The sequence below is a fragment of the Alnus glutinosa genome, chromosome 1, assembly GCF_958979055.1.
Source record: "Alnus glutinosa chromosome 1, dhAlnGlut1.1, whole genome shotgun sequence".
NCBI classification, from domain to species: domain Eukaryota; kingdom Viridiplantae; phylum Streptophyta; class Magnoliopsida; order Fagales; family Betulaceae; genus Alnus; species Alnus glutinosa.
The window spans coordinates 44,508,304-44,529,072 of record NC_084886.1 but is presented as its reverse complement, the minus strand read 5'-3'; the positions used below and the strand labels follow the sequence as shown (position 1 = coordinate 44,529,072).

Here is a 20,769-nt window from a genome sequence, read left to right as displayed (position 1 = left end):
TCACATTATTGGTAGACTTTTTGTGCCTATTTGACACATGGTATAATGAGATAAAAGTGTTTGAGAAGCTTTTATAGTTCATCTCACCACACCGTGTGCCACGTAGGTACAAAAAGTGTCAATAGTGTGATAAAAGTATACCTTATAGCACTAGTCAAGATAGGAAAGGAAAGGAAGAGAAGAAGCATACGTAACTTTGTAATTGTACCATTGAATATTCCAAACTAATTACTCAAAGTACACTAAAATATCACTTTTTGATATTGAGAATGAAAAAGGGTGGCATTTCTCAATTTTTCTGACAGCAGTCTTCGTGTCAACATCAAAACTCTTATCATCTATATATATATAATAAAATAAAATAAAAAAAATGATATATTGGGAAGAAAAAGGGGTTAAAAGTATATTTGAAAGTCTAAGACAAAAAAATACATTTACCCCTAGTAAAACCACATTGGTATACTGAAAACAGGCAGGAATTTGAAGAATCTGGAGATCTGGGCAGGAAGCCAGTAATGTCTCTTATCGAAATCTCCAGCAGCAAAAACCCAGATCACCAACCAGCTTCTATTACTCCAAATTCATCATTGAGAAGCTACAGCCAGCTAGAAAATCCCATGAAGTAGGTAAGGGAATAAAAGTAGACGTCTTTTTTTATTATTTTATTGAACAATTGGAAACCTGACTATCATGTGTACCATCCAATAAATCCTGCCAAAAGAATTTCTTCAAAGAAAGTTCCTGCAAAAACATTTAGAAGAACACAGCTTGATTATATAATGGTCACAATTGAACAAAGAAACAGAGTAATCCATTATAGTGTCATAAAACGAAGAACATCTTGCTCATAAATGAAAAAACAGATATACTACAAAAGAAAACAACAAATACTTCATATCACAGTAAAGTTTTTGAGTCGAGTAGAATTGGCATCTGGAATAATGAGGGACATTATTCCCAAACCTCCATCTCCAGCTAGCATTACCCAAAAAACACACAGGAAGAGAAAATCAAATACCCAGCCTCAGCAACGAACACATGGACAATACAGCAAAAGAGATCCACTAATCGACTATCCCTTTTTCACATCTAGCAACAAATGGTAATGAAATGCCCTCTTTTTCTTTTTCTTTTGTAAGTAAAAGACAAACCTCTCTTAATTCAATGGACAAAGCCCTAATGCCACAGAAAATTCTATAATCTGCCTTCACCCTATACTTCTTGCCTCTGCTCAGCCTTCAACATACCATAGCCTCCATTTTGCTACAATCCTGTACTAAATACAGCATAATAAAGAAAGTGTCAAGGACTGTCCAACTTCAGCCTCACATTGCTCACACAAACCTAGCACAAGAAGTTACCCTCCTTCTCTCTCCAATAAATGGTCACACTTGCTTTCTTATCCACAGCAACCCGAGAAAATTTCTGGGTACAAAGACTTCAAAGGCATCTCCACGCCTCCCCAACAAAACTCTTCTCTGATCTCTCTGCAATCCAACATGGGTATACTACATAGACTCAGAGACAAGCTTTTTCGAGAGAGAGCCTTTCTCAGAGAGATAATGTTTCTTCTATCGCACACCACACAGCATGGCTTTGGGAAGAGAGCGGACCTGGCAAACTAAACTTGCTGGCTAAAATATCAACATTTCCACCCTCCCCTCCTAGGACCAACTCGCTTTTCTACGGATCCATTATAGAAAAACAAATAAAAAAGACCTACATCAATTCAGATGATTCAATGAATTAACTTTTTCCCTTGTTCCAAAATTTGCAGAATAGATTGATCGGACCCCTGGAAAACACCCAGCTGGGCCAGCACCCAACATAGATATGCTGTATAAATTTAAGTGTTCAGTTTCAGATTGCTATGATATGTAAGGGTTCCTATCTTTCAAGCTCAATAATGAGTTGGCTCCTCATAAGAGTAATTTTAGACCATTGCCTTCAGCTCAAGCACCATACTCGGTCAATGAATTTGACATAGTTCAAAAGATTAGTACAGTTTGATTTCCAATCAGTATCTAGCAACAGAATGCAATAGAGATTAAGCCAACAGCATAATAGAGAAGCAGTAACATACCCAAGAGTAACTTTAGGTGGGAAGAAGTGGCTGTCTCTCATTAGATACTACACGATGAGTTGCCTATAAAGGGGAAAATTATTAAGGAAGCACTTAGTGAGTATGAGTAGAACATAAGAAAAACTCTCTGCAAATCAAGGACTGCAGATTCACACCTCTTCATTTACTCCAGCAGCCATATTTATGAAAGAATCTTTTGACCTGTGGAGGCAATAATTTATTTGTAATTGAGATAATATGTACAAGTCACGAAGTTGCCCAAACCCCCAACTGAAGCAATTACCCAAAAACCAATTACAAAATCAAGGCACATCAAGAGATCAGCAAGGAAATGAGCACATACTTGTGGTTATCGTGAACATCTATTGGTTCTATCTTCCCATTTTGTTGTTCATCTCTGACTTTAGAAAGGGATGAAAAGAACTAAAGGGAAAGGGGCCAAAAAAAAAAAAAAACAGAAACACATCAACAAGAAGACCAACTAGCTATAAACTCTTATATTATATCTTGTTTTTCATCCATCAAAAAAGTTGTCTTCAATTACCTGGTGCATTGAGATGAATACAATCGAAATTCCTAACAAAAAGTTTATAGTCAAAGTATGACCAAACAACGCAGCAGATGCTATGCCCGTAAAGATCGTAGCGACTGTTGATGAGTACTTCTTCAAAATTGTATCTGAACATATCAACCAACAATACCAATAAATATGATTGCATAAAGCACAAGATGCATGTATAACTAATCTATAGCATTAACATGTTTTTAATGAAATGCATTACTTATAAATATATATATAACATGCTTTTAGCAAAAATCTGATTCTTAATGCTCAGGGAAAAAAAAACAAAAAAACAAAATCAGAGAGAGAGGAATCAAAGAGCTAAATATATTATTAACCTGCGTATTTGAAGAAAAAAGAAGATAGAATTCCTTGTGCTGCATTGTTAGCTATCAGAAGCATAGTAGCTTTTGAATGACCTTGCAAGATATCAAAGCTACTAGGACCTGAAACATTTAAAACAACATTGTGAGGCCTACAGCCTAATTTTATTTAAACATCTCAAAAACAAAAGCAATGGGAGCGACCACCCTATTATTCACATTTAAGAGTCTCAGGAATGCATTTCACATTGTTCTTGAAGACAAAGATCAATCAGATGGGATCTCAAAGAAATGGGAGCGACTACCCTATTATGGTATCAGAGGCAGCCATTTCAATTTTACTATCATTTGCCATAATGGACTACCATTTTCATTTTCATTTTCATCAATTGTCTCATTTATGACAAGGGATTTGCACAGTGATACGACAAAAAATACATCATTATAACTTACACTCCACAGGACCTCCAACAGATCATTCTTTTTCCCAAAGAAAATTGTATGTACTTTATCTTCCAAGATTGAGGAAATTGTGAAGATGGCTAAATAAGAATAATTTTTTACAATAACTGAATATGAATAATTAATTAAAGAAGAGAGGAAGCTTGAAAATATTCAACCGCAACTTAGGAAACATAATCAACGAAATGGTAGGGAGTGAAACTGCCAACCCTGTTACAGTACAGTTGCAAAAATTAAACTGTAAAGCACTAAAGCCTTGATTCCAACTAGTTGGGATCGGCGAAATGACACCTTTTCTCAACATTCACTTCTCTGATTAGTGTGTTCATTAATATTCTTTGCATGTAGTCTAATCATCTCAAACAAAGTCTTTGATGCACTTTTAACTTTTTGCAAAGGCTATCCATGTCTCATTCTATCTTTTTGTAATGCCAATTATTCATCAGCTGTTCTCTTTATCTGAATATGTTGCATATTGCCCACCCAACGTTCTTTATTATAAATCAGTGATGGCCAAAACACCACCTTTTAAGATTCACTTTGTATGTTCTTTGGAGCTCTTCACACAGCAATATGGACACACTTATTTGCTTGATCCATCAAACTTCAATTGAAATATAATCAAATTGTCATTTGTTTGGTTCCCTCCATGGCAGAAATTCTTGTGTGTGAAAATACATTCTTATCATGAATAAACTTGAATGAAGAAAATAGTTCTACATAAAGAATTTGTACTGGGTCAGGTTTTTGCCACATCTCTCTTGTCTTGACTTGCACATTCTATTCATCATGTAAATTACATAAATCTATACTTGGAAGGATTCCTGTTTAATAAGGCAACCACTTCCTTAAAATTTCACAGGGTTTAAGTAGGAATTCAACATTCAAAAGGCAGATTCAAGGTTGGATTGATCTTGTTGAGTCAGATTTAGGTTGAGATCCATTAGAAACGAATAACATAGTACACCAGTTGTAAACCATTTTTTTTTATGTAATCGAAATATCATTAAAGACGCAACCCAGGTACACAGGAAGTATATACAACTAGCTAGAAATAGAAAACGAGTCAAGAAAATCATGAAAACAAAGCAAATTAAGATCCAAAGCAGCTGTCCAGTAAAAAAGAGTTTTGAAAAAAAAAAAAACTTTAGTTCCACCACCGTCCTCTCACGGTAGTATACCTTAATAAAGATATGTGGATTTGGAAATATATAAATTTACAGCATTCTTTTATAAAATCCAACATGATCATGCTGTAAATTTCAAAAACAACAGCCAAAAAGACTTGGAATTAAGTCTGCTTTCCTACAATTAGAAAATAATAATACTATTTACTTAAAATGTTAAACAAAAAAGTCCCTACGCCGAGACGCACTAAAGTATTTATACCAAGACAACATTGAAACTAATCCAAAACTTACAGAAATAGGGAAAGACAACAAAACTTTTAAATTTCTCCATTTCTTACAGGATTCACGCTCTTTCCCATGGAAGCAGAAGCGGTTTATGTAATTGAAAGGAAACAAGATGAAAGATAAATCTGTCACTAATTACAATTCTCCGTTCATAGATATATTTTTTTCACATAGTTTGTCATATCAAAAACACACTATAACCTGCCAGATCAATTGTGACAAGTAATCAAACTTGAGTGAAGCAGAAACAGAAAACTGCTTCACATGGTTACAGTTTTAACAGAGTTGAATGTTAGCAATATAAGCATTAAACTTAGAGAAAACCCACAAGGAAAATGGACAGCTGTCAAAAACTTCATTTCAATCAAAGTCATAGCATTCTGCTTAATATGTATAAAGCAGGCATACAGGATATGGCACAGACACATCTATTACACACATTATGAATAAGGAACCAAAAGTGAAACAACAAACTTTCATAAAGCCATCTTACCTTCCTCATGACAATTGTACTCCTGTTTCTTTAATAAACAGTACTTGTATTCTATCATATCAGTTGTGCCCAATTCGTGTCCAAGAATACCAACATATCTACTTCTTCTTTTTTTATGTAAAAATCTAAATTTAAATTCAGGAAATGCTCAAGTATCCACAAGTATTAGGAAGTATCAATGAAGAACCAGTTTTTGATACAATAATGATACAAATACTACTCATTTAGGTATATTTGTTTTTTACGCAATATAATCTGAAATTCACTGCAAATTAAATAATAAAGATTCATGTTCATACCTTTGACAATGACAGTTCCCAATATTCCTAGAAAGTTGAATATAGCACCATATCCGTACAGAAATAAGTTCTGCATGCCCAAATTCAGAGATTCAAAATTAGACAACAACTTTGCCAAACTATACTTTCATTAATTACTAAATATTGGAACTTGAATATGGCATGATTCTGAATGTAAGATATGACACTATAAAACATATTTAGGACGTGATTTCAATATAAGGCAGATTGACCCAGATATGGTGGATGATTCATAATTATCCCCTTGAGGTCAATTAACTAAACCAAAAGGACAGGACACGGAGCTCCAACGAACTCAATATCACTGGTAGGCACGGTCCGCATAATGTGTGTTCTTTCTTGACTCTCAACAGTGGAACTGAAAAAAGCTTCAACTTTCTTGGGCTAACCCATACCATAAATAAAAACCTTAACTCATGTTCAACAATTTTACATTCCAGCCCAGGGCACACAACCACACCCAACTGTCACTCAGCATTCTTTGATGAACATAATGGATACCTCCCCCCAGATAAATCAAAGAAGCATTAACAAACCATTTGCATACCATATAAGGAGGAAAAGCAGGCATATCGTTAATAACTCGAAGTTTGATAGAGGAGAATAACTACGATACTTCAAGTACATTGGCAGATGTACTTGCGATTTTCCTTAAATAGAAGGTCGAAATAATACAATATTAAGTTCTAAATTGTTGCCATGGTGCAACATATAAAACAATTAAACTAAATCCTAGTATATCACCTGGAGGTAAATGCTTGTATCATATTGGCTTTTTAAAGCATACTCATTGTAGACAGAGGCCATAGATGGAACAGTTACCTGTAAAATATATTCTTTACATTAGCCTCTGACACAAAAAGTCTTTAAAAAAGAGATGCAATGTAAACAGAATATTTCTTTTTTTCCAAATTGTCTTCAATTGAGCATTCCAATAGTGCACGTTAAGAGGACAAAAAAAATGAGAAGTCACTTACAAAGATCACTGTGCAGATGTATGCTCCTGTTGCAACTGGAAGACCCAAAGCAGTGGTACCTTCAGGTAAAGAACGCAACTGATTTACGCTAATCCCAATAAGCAACAGAGCAAGAGCTTCCCACTATAACAAAAAAAAAAAAAATTGAATCAGTTTCACACAAACAATACAGTACACATGGCATCAAGATGTGTATTTTCAAAAGCAAAGCCAAACTCATACAACAATAAGAGCGGCAAATATGGTCAGAAGCAACTTTTTTTGCTAGGCAAGATGAGGAGCAATTAACATATGCTACTAACCTGAATAGTGGAAAACCGGCGTCTCATTATTATCTTTAACAAAACAGCAATTACCAAAACCTGCATGTCCAAAGCCAACTGTCAAATCTTTACTAGAGTTTAACCTTTTCTACACAAAAATTTAACAAGACTAGAAGTGAATATTGAGACAATGTTTTCTAGGACTGTGCAGATCAGCCGCCTGCCGTCCACCTGCCGCCTATCAGCCGTCACCGTGCCAAGGCCGAGCCGCCACCGACATCTGGCGGCCCAGATTTTGCCTACTGACGTCGGTTCGGTTGGTAGGCGAAATGTTTTCCTTAGAGTCAGTTTTCGCACCGACCCAAACCGATAGTGGATTTTTTTCTTTAAAAAAAGATTTATTAATCAAAACGATGCCGTTTTGTGTTATGAAAACAGACGTCTTCTTCCATCCTATATATTCATCACTCCTGAAAGAAGTCAAAAACCTAACCTAACCTGAAAGGCTGAAACATTGTTAACCATTCAGCAAATAAAAAGCTCAAATCGCTCTTTGCCTTTGCCGTTCTGAGAATAGAAGAAGTCAGATTCTCTCCGTCTCTCTTACTGTTGCCAACATCGTCAAACTCTGAAATTCATTCTCTCTCAGTCATTCTTGCCGAGCCATGACTTAGTTTTAAGGGCTAAACAGCTTTTTCTTTTATGCCTTATTCCTTATGCATTTGTTATTTGCTTACTGAAGTTTATTAACTATGTACACTTTTTGAGACATTGGTTTGGGTGAATTGGACTTTCTCCTAAACACGTCTTATAGGCTTGAGAACATCAGAACATGTATTAGCTTTGCTTGAGTACACGTCTTAGACTGACACACTAATAAAGCACCAAACTGACACACAATGTTTGGAGCACTGTGCCGCACAACATGTGTCAATCACTATGCGTGTGTGTCAATCACGGACATTGCTAAGTGAGAGCCTCACTGTGCACTGTGCAGATCAGTTTTCTACTCTTTTCTTTAAGAGAATGGAGTCTCTATTATAGTATTATATATATAATATAATACAATATATATCCGGAATACAATACGTATTCTATTGGTTGAACGGTGATACAATGGAAAACAATATATATTATAATATCCTTTGCCTCCATTAATTTCTTTTGTATCAGCGTGGCTATATATATATATATATATCCTAATTTCTTTTCTTTTCTTTTTTCTTTTTTGTCGAATGAGTATGATATATATAGGCCCCGTATGAAAATCCCTCACCCCTCCCCTCTCCTTAGGAATTATTTTTGAATGATTGAAAAATAGGATTGATGTGATATAAAGTTAAAATAATTTATATGGAAAAGTGAAAAAAAATTTGTATTGTAGTGAGTTTTTTATTTAAAAAGTAATAAAAAAGTGTTGATGTGATATAAAAAGTAAAAAAAGTTAAGAATGTTTTGAAGTTGATGTTTTTTGGGAGAAGTGAAAATAAGAAAAGGGGAGGGGAAAGTGAATTTCAACCGGGCCAATAATCTTTGTTTAAAATATACAACAACCAACTTCTACTTGCTGTGAACTAAGCCATGGCCTTGTGTTAAAGCAGTATAGCTTGTGATAAGTCATTGGCAAAAAAATTATATATTGATCCTGTTGTTAACTCAAAGTGAAAGAAATGTGTTTTATAATCCCCTAAAAGTAAAAAAAGGGAAACTAAATGTCAATCTAGTTACATTTCCTTTCCCTCTTTCTTGCGGAACCAAAAGGCTGCACCCCACTCTGTTTTCTCTAAGGGGAAGTTTGTCAATTATCACGATGTCACCCTTCTTTTAATAATGCATGTAGCCAGCTTGCCACTTTCCATGCATCTTTCATCTTCTGCTACAATGACAGCCTAGGAAGACTTGCTGACAGCCAACTTATATCATGATTTATTACCCAAAAAAAAAAAAAATTCATAAAAATTCTTACTCCACTTAGTGCTAAGCCACAAGGTGACTATTATCTGAAAAACAATATTGATTTTCGTTCTCAGCTTCCTCCACAAGAAACAAAGCTAACATCTACCTATCTCTCTCTCAGTAGTCTGTCCAAGTTTGAACTAGCCATCTGCTGCTGCGTCTCTCTCATTTGCGCCTCCCTCATTTTCGTCTCATTTGCTCTTTCCAAGAATAACCAGCCATCTTGGTTTTATGGTTTTATGGTTCTGCGATCTGCCAGCCCATCACCGCCGCCGCCACCACCATAACCACAACCTTGCCGCCTCATGAACCAGTGACATGGAAGCCAGTTTTCTCATCGGTCTAAAATCAAACTAACAGCAAAGCCTCTCCCTCTAACCGATTACCGACCGTTACCGTCACTGGGTAACGGTCGAAATATACCAAGTCGGAAAGAAGTCGGTGAAATTACCAACTTCACCGATAAAGTCGGGACGGTAGGCGGAAAACCCCCTAACGTCCCCGATACCCACCCCTAATGTTTTCAACAAATCGCAAAGCTAAAATACAGGTTAAATAAGAAAGCTTTATTTATCATTTTCCTTTTGGCCAGTTTGGTAGTCACCGCAATTTAGAAGCCTGGAGGATAGCTCTCCTTTGTGTGATGTGGTGTATCTGGAGAGAACGCAACTCTCGAAATTTTGAAGATTGTAAGAGAAAAGTGATAAAGTTAAAAGATATATTTTTCAAAACCCTTCATGGGTGGATGGTTGCTACCAATAGTTCTCGTTTTTCAAATTTTCTTGATTTTTTAGATTTTTGTTCTCTTTCTTCCCCCTAAGCCGGTGTCTCTCTTGTATACTCCTTGTGTACTTGGGTTGCACCATCTAATAAGATTGATTCACTCATAAAAAAAATTAAAAAAAAAAAAATCATTTTCCCTTTCCCTAGTTGTAATGACAAGGAACAAACAACGGAAGCTCAGCATGGAGCATACAACCCTAGGTATTTTTTCTTCCTTAACATCACTTGAACATACCTACCTTCAAAACTAATTTGAATAAGAGTCAAGATCAATACTTCAACAAACTGGCTTCTAAGACAATCATAGTAAGACCATAAATGTTGAATGCAACATATTGTCAGCTAGAGGATGTTTCATGTAAAAAATCCAACCCTCAAGCAATGGTAAAAATATCTTACTTGACAATTAAGCAGGCAGGCCCAACATGCAAGTAAATTTGTTTTCTTCCAATTTAAAGATTGCCGTCTAAAACAACCAATCTTACTTCAATAAGGCATATATAGAAAACATATATAAATAAAAGCTTCTTGTATCCATCTTTTTTTCCTTTTTCCTTTTGGTCATCAAGGCATAAAAGCACATTTAGCATTCCAAAATAGTTATAATTACACCAAGAAGAATGCACCCAAGATTCTATTTACCTGAAAACAAATAGAATTAAAAAGAAAAATAGAGAACCACTTATTAAAAATTGAAAAAATTGGACTGTCCAACCACTTATCCGGTCAAGTGAGCCTCATAAGTAATTTCTTACAATCACTTGTCTAAATTCTCTCAAATAATTATAAAGAATCTTTATCCATTGAAAATCAAAAAACAATTTTGTTGGAAGCTGCTGCTAATTAATAGGGCAATTATTTTTTATTTTTTATTTTATTTTTTAAGGGATTAATAGGGCAATATTGGTGGTGGGTCTGACTTTGATATCAATTTTGTAGCAGCTTCGTATGTTACGACGCCCATGCATGTTTTGGTTTCTTCCTCTTAAAGCAATTAAGGAATCTCAAGGATGGAAACTTGGGGGTAATATATGCAACTTGCAGCTCCATTATATGGGAAGAGGATCCTAGCTGTATGATTATAACACGTGAAACGGACAGCGATTAAATCCTACGTGTATTACAATTAATTTACATATATATTTTTTCTATATATATATATATAGCAAAAATTACTAAATTAGTTTAAGAGCTTTAGACTTGTATCAAATCAATCCTTTTGAGTACAAAAATTATCCGAAAGCTTCTTGTGTCAGTACTTCCGTCCAACTGATCTGTAAGATTTCTGTTTATTCTTCTAATGAAGGCCTAACAAAATTATAATTCCACCTCTAACAAAATAATTACAAAAAAATGCCACATTAGAAAAGGACATAAAAGCCACAAATAAATAAATGTAAATAGTGATAATAAAGACGAATGACCGTGACTCACGGGGTTGTATTGAAATTATTATCAACATATATTAAAACCATAACCAACACACAGAAATTGTAGGACCTAGGAGTCACTAAAGCCTATCCCCAAGAGAGGGCCCGGTCGGACCTGGGAAGCATGGCCCAAACCCTAAAGACTAGCCCATACCCTCCAACCCTTCCAGAATAAACCGCAAAGCCCTCTCCACCTCGTCTTTCACCTTCAAGAGTTGACCCTTCCATGCCCAAGGAAGAGTTTTCAATTGCCCCTTTCCAACACTCCTGCCTTCCCCTTCATCATTAGCATCGAAGAGGCAAGTCTTCTTGCCTTGAGCAGTGGCCTCCTTTCCTTGCTGAAATTCCACCCCTCCTTCTGCAACATCAGATGCACACTCAACATTGCCTCGTGCAAAGGGATGGGCATCACAAATGTTGCCCAACGGATCACCAACAGAATGTCGGTCTTTACCCAGTAGTTCACCAGAAGGCACTGCCATTGTCTCCACCGTCTCTGAAAATCTGGTCTCCGCTCGCAATACTGCTGCATACGACAGCACACCCATATCCACCCCAGGCCCAAGCTTCATCCCAGAATTCTTTCCCATCGAATATGGTACATCAGAAGACGCAACAACCTTGGTTTCAAGAAACCTAGCGCCTTACTCTAATTTACCAGCAATACAGCTCCATTCCCCCCCTTCGTGCCCCTCAGGAATCATAATCAGCCCTTTCCGGCCATCCTTTGCAAAGACTCCCAATTCCAAAAACCGTTTGGCCCTATTACCCCCTCTCCAAACAATGAAGACCTTCGATCCCTCCCGAAAACATTTGATGAAATCCTTCACATCCAGGTACCGCAACACCATTTCCACCATCGCGACCAGCCAACCAGTACATTGGACCCCAAAAACCACAAAACCGGCGAAGCCCCTCCTCCTTTCCTCCAACCGGACAACTGCCTCACCTTCCTTCACCGAAAAGACAAAAGCTTTTGCGTCCACAAAGAATCACCTCTCCATTCCCTTCTCGCACGACATCCCCATAAAGATTGCACACCAAAAAAAAAAAGTAACATATTTTTACCATCTATAACACATCGGTTTCAGTAATCAGTACCAACACTCCTAATACTGAGCTACTTCATTTATGGTATAAGAGCTTCCATCCCCCACATTAAATCAGATTATGAAAAAGGAGTAGTTATTACCAACTCTTTTTTCTGTTATCTGTTATGATAAAATAAAGAAAGTCATAGAAACAGAATAACATTACTATGTAAGAAATTGCTGATACAGGGTATCCTCTGATACTGATCTGAAAGTTAGAGATACAAAGATTAAAAAAGCATGCTTGCAGCCATAACAAATAGGATTCTAACGGATATTGAAAATGACACAAAAAATTATGCCAAAAATAGTGTACAAGCAGCATCTGTTGAATCCAGCAAAACTATCATCTTCAGTGGACAATGTAAAATGTAATACAAACAAGTTACCTAGAGCAGGAAGCATTACCATGAGAGAAATAATAATAGCAATAGCTAAGCAAATGGCAAGTAATATAACTAAGATACCATTAACAAGCATAATGAATTGCAAAATACCTTCATATTGCTCAGCATCTTCACCGTCGCAGGATTGAAATATAGCTGCACAATAAATGACTTCATATTAATTATTTTATGATTTTAATCAAACATATAAGTTATCAAAATACCAGTGAGAGAATAACTTATGGTGAAGACAATTCTATTCTAGACAAAACAGCAGCAATAGATGTCAAGACACCTAGCAAGCCGACACAATGGCCATTTGTAGTGCAGACACCAACCTAGGCAGCTAACCAGTTGCCATATGTACATAACATGGCATATGTAATGAGTACTGCATGACCAACACATATCATCCTACTACCAACACTCTTTCTGGTCTTACCAGAGCTCAATTGCAGGAGATAGACTGCGGTGTTCTGGTCTTAATCAGAGGATTCTATCTAGGTAGGATTAGGATCATACAAACAATATGCTATGGAGGTTGGGAAAATACTGCAAGCGAAGGCTGATGCAATGCCAAACATAGTAATTTGGCAAGATTCCCAACTGGAACTTATTGGTATAAGATTTAATTTTAATTTGTTCCCAAGTCAGAGGCGTTTTGATCTTTTTGTAGAGTTCCCAGTGGCTGACTATGGGCGAATTTTCATGACTTTATTTCTTAGTTTGGTCAGTATGTGGGCCCTTTTGGATGTATTTTAGTTGCATATTCAGTTGACTTAGAGAAACTTGATCCCCAAGGTCAGTTACTAGAGGCCTATATAAAGCTATGTATTGATATTTTCAACAATTAGAGAACAAAGATGGAAACAAACCTAGCCGCTCATTGATATGTGATACATCTTTTACTTTGGTGTAATGCTTGAGAACCCTAGTATGATGCTATGTGGATCTTCTATTTTTCGTTTTCCTGTATTTGCTGATTACTGTGTTCCAGCCCCTTCACTCGGATTATTCCAGCCCTAAATACTAATATCTCAGCCCCAAATACAACCTAAAAATCGCATCTACTACAGATCTGTTAGTTACATCCAGTCCTAAAATCCTTCGGTTCCCGTTCATTATGCGCTGAATTATAAGATACAGCATCACAGCAAATAAATGTCTAACTTCCCATTTGCAAATAACACCCTTTCTTTTGCCCTAATGGCCAAGGAAGGAGTTTCTCCTCAATGTATGATCTTTCACATTCTTAAAAAACTTTTGATGAGTGATGAAATTTTATTCAGAAAGAAAGTGTTAAATTACCACTTATCCCAAAAGCTTAAGCTTATAAGTTTGAGCCTAACTATGTTATATTAACCACTCACACTTCTTACATCTTTCCAATGTGGGACTCAATCATTTTACACTTACACATGTATACTCAACAATCTCCCCCTTATTATATTCCCCCTCAAACGGAAGCCTTTTTATATCAATCTTATGGGCCCTCTCCAAGATCACTTGTGGGTTATGTGGGTTTTGCCCACACCTTTGTCCCTCCTCCTCCATCGTCTGTGCCCCGTGCCATGAATCTTTGCTCCTTACTCCAGGGGCCCACGTTTATGCTCACAGCTTGCACCTTTTGTTCCTACTCCAGGAACCCTTGTCAAGCCTGTGCCATGAACCTTTGCTCTTCACTCCAAGGACATTCATCCATGCTCACACCTTGCACCTTTTTGTCCGTACTCCAGGGACCTTTGTCCGTGCATGCGCCACTCCACCATATCACACTTCACCATCGGCTCACGCCAGCTATTAATCTCGGCGTGTGGATTTCAACAAACCCTTTACACAATAAGAATTGTCTAAATACATTTCCAACATGACTCAGAATATGAAAAATTCCTCGATTAGGAGTCGTTCGCATGTCGAGAAATCTATAGTTCAAACGAGTATTCAGGTTAACCTGAACAAGCTGTTCTCCAGCCTGCGAAGCTTTTTCAATATCATCTTCTCTCCGAGATGCATCTTCAATGTTGAAGGGCGAGTCTATCATCCTGCTTACACAGTATACTTTTCTAACTTGAACTTCAACCAGCTGAGTGGTGCCTTTGATGGGCATAGTAGGAACAGAGACAACCCCTTTGAGGCCCACAATCGACTCACGGCTCAGATCCGCGACGTATTTAATCATCTACGGGCTCACGACGTTCGGTTCAGCCAAGACCACGAACTGGACAGTGCGACGCTTCTCTCTAATGACCAGGAAGGCCATGTTCTTCCCCAAACAGCGGCATGCATGCGCGCAACCGCACAAGCGCACATTTTGGTCTCTCAGGGCCTTGGTGAGCGCGCCGACCTCTGTCCAGGAGCTGACGTCGGAGACGATAGTCAACTAGACCTCCCGAAGCGGGAGGTCACAGTAGTTAGCATAGAGTGGGTCGTCCTCGAGGAGAGCGACTGCGTCTTTGAGGACGGCACGGCGGCCTCCTACATCTTCAACTGCTTGGCAGCCGCTTTCTTGACTACATTCTTGCTCAAAGGCGCCACTTGGCAGGTTGAAGTTCAAGTTAGAAAATTATATTGTGTAAGCAGGGCGATAGACTTGCCCTTCAATATTGAAGATGCATCTCACAGAGAGGATGATATTGAAAAAGTTTTGCAAGCTAGAGAACAACTTGTTCGGGTTAACCAGGATACTGGTTTGAACTATAGATTTACTCGACATGAGAACGACTCCTAATCAAGGAATTTTTCATATTCAATGTCATGTTGGAAATGTATTTAGACAATTCTTATTGTCTAAAGGGTTTGTCAAAACCCACACGCCAAGATTAATAGCTGGCGCAAGCCGACGGTGGAGTGTGATATGGTGGACTGACGTATGCACGGACAAAGGTCCCTGGAGTACGAACAAAAAGGTGCAAGGTGCGAGCATGAATGAGCGTCCTTAAAATGAAGAGCAAAGGTTCATGGCACTAGCTTGACAACGGTTTCTAAAGTAGGAACAAAGGTGCAAGCTGTGAGCATGAACGAGGGCCTCTGGAGTAAGGAGCAAAGATTCATGGAGCACAACAAGAATTGAGTCCCACATTGGAAAGAATTGTTGAATATACATGCGTAAGTGTAAAAGGATCGAGTCCCACGTTGGAAAGATGTAAGAAGTGTGAGTTGTTAATATAGCATAGTTGGGCCCAAACTCATAGGCTTAAGCTTTTAGGTTGAGTAATATCTCAACATGCTATATTATGGGCTCACTAAAAAGACTCCCCAAGGTATGAATCTCCCTAAAAAGACAACCTAGGTGGTCAACATTGCGAGGCACTTTTCTATGCATGATATTGACAACAAAGCTTGTAGAAGAATCAAGTCAATATTCAAATAAAATATTAAAAAATAAATTATTTGACATGCTATCTGAAAGCCCAAACATATGCTAAGAGGAGCTATATAAGAATTTACCTGCATTGTGAACTTTAGGTAGTTATTAATAGCATAAAGAAGTGCTGGAACAGCAAGAAGCACATTGTTTCGAGCTGCCTGCAAGAAGAAGAAATAGACTTACTGAAAGAACTAATCCAGGTTAAAGAATTTGCAAAGGTTGCAGACTTCACCAACAAGCAATGCTTTTTCTATTGATCGATCAAAGACTCTTACCTACACAACCAGAAGTTTACAGGCCAAATACAATTTAACCACAGTTTCATTGCTTACGAGCCTAGCGAAAGGCCAACCAGACAATGCAGGCCACTCATGCAGAGTTTACCAAGCCTGTCATCTTATATCCATGTCAAAGATCTATGTCTTTGACCTTCATGTATATAAGGGATAGGAAGTTGGTACAAACATTGACAATCCACAATTAGGAGAATATAAAGGACGGCAGCAACTTCTTTTAACTCGTAAATACAAAATTAACTTCATTATCATCGAAATGATACCTAATTACTTCTGAAAATTTGCACATAGATATATTTCATGTGAATCTAAGCCTGATGCAATCAAAGGCTGCATAAAAGAGGAAACCTACTTATTTATCAAAAAAAAAAAAGTGGAAACCTATTCTAGCCTTCCATTTTAGCCATATTGGGAAATTTATTTGTGTCCATAAATTATATCCATTATTAAATATCATTTCAACGTCCAGTTAATCTTTCTTGTAACCAAGCTAGACTAAAATACCTACCTCTATTTCCTTGATGTGAGACTAGAAGAATATTGCAAACATCCAGTTTGTATAAAACCCAAAACTAGTTAAATGCTAGAGAGTTCCCTCTATCAATATGTATGTGTGAATTGCATAGTATACTGTAAAACACCCCAAAAGCTAAACCTTAATTCTAAACAGTTATCTTCTCCATTCATAAATCTGAAACTTGCAAAAGCATAGTTAAATTTGATTATTATGCAAAGAGTTCTTATGCAACATACAAATGGCCTTCTGCAACAACTTCATCTTATTTTAAAGATTTAAAAGCATAAATAGTGTAATACCAGTCATAGACTACTACCTGCACAAATGTGGAAATTGAGAGAAGAGGCTTCTCCCCAACCTTTTGATGCCGAGCCTGCAAAATCAACAATAACCTTACCAAGATAAACAGGTGCTCTTGCCCTTTAGGCCTTTAAGATATGTAACACCCTGCATTTTTTAAAACTACCCCCAAGATAAAATAGACTATGAGACAGTATTCCAACAATACCTCTCCCTCCCTCCCTCCCTCCCTCCCCGCCTTTATGTAACACCCTGCATTTTTTAAAACTGCCCCCAAGATAAAATAGACTACGAGACAGTATTCCAACAATACCTCTCCCTCCCTCCCTCCCTCTCACCTCCCTCCCTCCCTCTCACACACACAAAAATTAAAATACTACCATCTCCATGACATGCTAGAACCAAAAACAACTCAATCCGCCCAAAATTTTCCCGTCAATAAAGTGTCTTGCTTTTACTTATGAAGCGCAATTCATATATGTTCTTAGAAGAAAAATGAATCAAAACAAGATGAAGAAATGGCCAAATGTACCTGCAACAAGAGCATAACAATAGCAAAGATAAGCTTTGCAACCTCTGTCAAAAAATTGACACTAATTGGGCTAAACTTGAAACTCCCATCCACCTTGGACATATAAACCAGAATAGGCTGCAGAAATAGAAAAAAAAAATATTTCAGATAATCTAGAAATAAGGACAGAAAGAACTTCGCAAAGGAATCCTAGCAAGTGGAGTTCAATTTAATAATTGGGACCAAGATCTCACAGTTTTAGTAATAAATTCCCACCAGGATTTGATGCCAGTATTCTCTGCTTATATGCAACTTATCTCAAATTTTGTAAAATTTCTTACGTTTGGTAACCACAAAAGATGATAGAAATATGTTTGAATACCTAAATGAGTTCAAATCAACACAGTGGATGACGTCTTGGTGGGAATCAGTGATGGTGATAATATTATTGGCAGTAATGGCAGTGGCAGCAGTGTGGTAGGAGTTGTGATCGGGTGGATGTGAGCATTGTCATAGTGGTGGTTGTGGCCATGCATGGCAGTAGTAGTAGCTAGATGGCAACACTCACAGTTACAAACATCAAAAGGGTGGTGGTGGTGGTGGTGGTGGTAGGGTGGGAAAGGCAATGATAATTATGGGTGACAATAGTGGTGGAGTTGGTGATGGTAATAACTGCTAAATCACCAGTTATTCCAAAAGTTTAACCATTTAATTAATATTCTAACATTCTCTCACATGTGGGCTCAAACTCCACATCAATAAGTAAGGCCCAATACGTGAATTATGAAGACTGTTCGAACTCAAAATCTCTGCTCTAATACCATGTTAAATCACCAATTATTCCACTTTAAGCTAATTAGAATATGTGAAGTTAATCATTTAATTAATATTTTAAAAGTAACATAGGTAGTTAAGGCAATTTACTCAACTATGTTATATCATGTAGAAGATTTTTGAAAACTTTTGAAAAGATCAAATGTATTTCCTAAATTTTCTACATAATATACTTGCTCTCCAAAAGAGACGGAAAAAAAAAAAATTAGGATACCACGCTCACTATGTTAACACTTGTTCCAGGTTGCCTGGGGGGGGGGGGGGGGGGGGGGGGGGGGGGGGGGGGAAAGAAACGGAAACAATAATTAACAGGTCCTATAATGTTCAGTTGTAAAAATAATTTTGAAATTTCGGCATTTTATAAAAAGGAAAACGAGCTTTCAATCACCCAAGGCAGCTTAGCTGACCACCAATATACAATTGACTTGTTTCCCAAGACAAACAAGTCCATCATCTAAGCATAAAAAACATAATTTCAAGTGATGTTACACATATCAAGAGCAGATGACAGTCTACATTGCCAATTCCGTCAACCCCAAACCACTAACCATAAAGACAAAATGAAGTATCTACCTGGAACAAGTCAAACTAGCACTTGACACATATTGAAACCTAGTCGTGACAAAGAAATAGAATCATCTTACAAAATTCATACCTAAAAAGGAATCTGTTATTTTCTTACTTTATGAAACATAATTGTTGGCTACATTTCACATGTTTGACCCATATCCCACAGCCATAACCATAAGATGACAAGTCCAAGACAAGTATTTCACAGATACAAGGGCACACAAAACATAGGATACGAAATGACATATTCTTTTCTTTGGTGTGTGTTTGTGTGTACTATCAAAGAATTTGTAGATTATCATTACTTAAGATATATGATAGTAACAATATAACTGGTTCATATATGAAAATCACCTGTAAACCAACTAGGATACAATCACCAACAACCAAGATAACTTTAAGGGCACGTTGCTTGGATGACACCCTGGTCTTGTATCGGTCATAAGCCCTTGACACAGTTTTGCTGGTTGGGGAAACCAACTTTGAATGGCAGACGCTGCATTCTACCACCCCGTTCTTCATTGGCTCCCCTAAACTCTCACACTCTACAGAAAATTGAATCTGCAACCAGAAATTGAAAAGACATAATCATGAAAAAAGTTGCTCAAAACTATAATTACCCATAGATTAAATAAACCTACAAACCACAACCCAGGTGTGTTTTTTTTTTTGATAAGTAAGAGAAATATCGTTAAAAAGAGCAAAGCGCAATCAAGTACACAGGAAGTATACAAGAAAGGCATCTAAGAGGAAGTAGAAAACAATACAAAAAAATCATTAAAACTAAACGTTAAAAGTGCGATGAATGCAGCCGACCAAGAGTACAAAGAATGAAAGAAAAAGGAAATGAGATCCTCAATGGTTCTTTCTTTGTCCACAACCCCTGTGTTGATAACTTGATATATTATTTATGAGGTAGACTCAGACCAAAACAATGTAGGAAACGATAATGCTTCATTTGGTTGCTTAGAAATGTGGAATATAAAAATATATCAATATTTTCAATCTTAAATATTCGTTATTAGAGGATAAAAGGAAAAAATTTCCAATTGACTAGACCCAACACGACTACATCAAAATAAAGGTAATCTTTTTCATGGTACGAAATTCAAATTCTGATGTTCATATTCGTTTTTCTTTTCGTCCACTTCCTCGGCAAGCAAACAGAGAGAAAATGAGAATTCGATTATCCATTGCCAACAAAGCCCAGATACAAAATTTACACTGGATAACTTTACTCGATCAAAATTCATTAAAAAAAAAAATGGCTAATAAACACTATTCAACCAGATCTCACTCCTAAGACAACAAATATTCAACATTTTCAGAGCAAAATGACACGATCTTCAAACAATGAAGATCCTTATTGAAACCCTAAAATTAAACAAAAATCAACCAAATATAAACATACACAGCTGAGATCTTCTTATTCGGCAGCATAATAGAACTCCAAGTAACAAAGCCAACGCTTTTCCATCATCAAAAATAAAAATTCAGTCAACCAAATCACTTACCCAACCTAAATTGCTTACTTATCAAAAATTTATCGAATAATTCCCTTTGTCCCGCGGGCGGTGAACTTTCCCGCCAGATCCACAACACCGGCACCGGAATTCAATTCCCTCCCTCTCTCTCTCTCTCTTTCTCTATGAGAATTGCATCTCGGTTGAGATTTACGTCTGAGAAATTGGGAATTAGAATCCTCTCACTTTCTGTGGAATTTGAATTCCTACAGATGCGAGGAATATGCAGAGAGAGGGGGGGGGGGGGAGAGAGAGAGAGAGAGAGAGAGAGTTGGAAAGTTTATTAAACAGCGTTTGTCTGTCTAAA

General features: G+C 37.1%; 1 protein-coding gene across 4 annotated transcripts; it reads right to left on the bottom strand.

The window, feature by feature from the left end:
* Positions 1 to 310: 310 nt before the first annotated feature.
* Positions 311 to 20,755, bottom strand: LOC133851880 (CMP-sialic acid transporter 3). 4 transcript variants are annotated; one of them, XR_009895852.1, is made up of 17 exons: positions 20,454 to 20,755; positions 19,294 to 19,500; positions 17,557 to 17,673; positions 17,041 to 17,097; positions 15,992 to 16,069; positions 12,656 to 12,700; positions 6,938 to 6,997; positions 6,636 to 6,758; positions 6,403 to 6,480; positions 5,638 to 5,707; positions 2,984 to 3,091; positions 2,628 to 2,761; positions 2,427 to 2,506; positions 2,239 to 2,284; positions 2,084 to 2,146; positions 699 to 741; positions 311 to 605 (listed from the first exon to the last, which is right to left on the bottom strand). XR_009895852.1 is itself a non-coding variant. In XM_062288513.1 (16 exons), the coding sequence occupies exons 2-15, from the start codon at positions 19,459 to 19,461 to the stop codon at positions 2,096 to 2,098; spliced, it is 1,215 nt and encodes a 404-aa protein (XP_062144497.1). In that variant the 5' UTR covers positions 19,462 to 19,500; positions 20,351 to 20,755; the 3' UTR covers positions 311 to 741; positions 2,084 to 2,095. The 4 variants fall into 4 exon arrangements, 3 of the variants coding, with proteins under 3 accessions (XP_062144497.1, XP_062144478.1, XP_062144487.1); XM_062288513.1 differs by having other exon boundaries at positions 311 to 741; positions 20,351 to 20,755; XM_062288494.1 differs by having other exon boundaries at positions 311 to 741; positions 20,454 to 20,754.
* Between the last annotated feature and the right edge of the window lie 14 nt (positions 20,756 to 20,769).

Bases quoted from the DNA above. Each gene is read 5' to 3' on its own strand.
- LOC133851880 (XM_062288513.1), bottom strand. From the start codon at position 19,461: ATGAAGAACGGGGTGGTAGAATGCAGCGTCTGCCATTCAAAGTTGGTT. The intron at 17,098-17,556 runs GTACATTTGGCC...TTGATTTTGCAG, and splicing joins TTGTTATGCTCTTGTTGCAG to GCTCGGCATCAAAAGGTTGG. The intron at 2,507-2,627 runs GTAATTGAAGAC...CTTTCCCTTTAG, and splicing joins TATTCATCTCAATGCACCAG to TTCTTTTCATCCCTTTCTAA.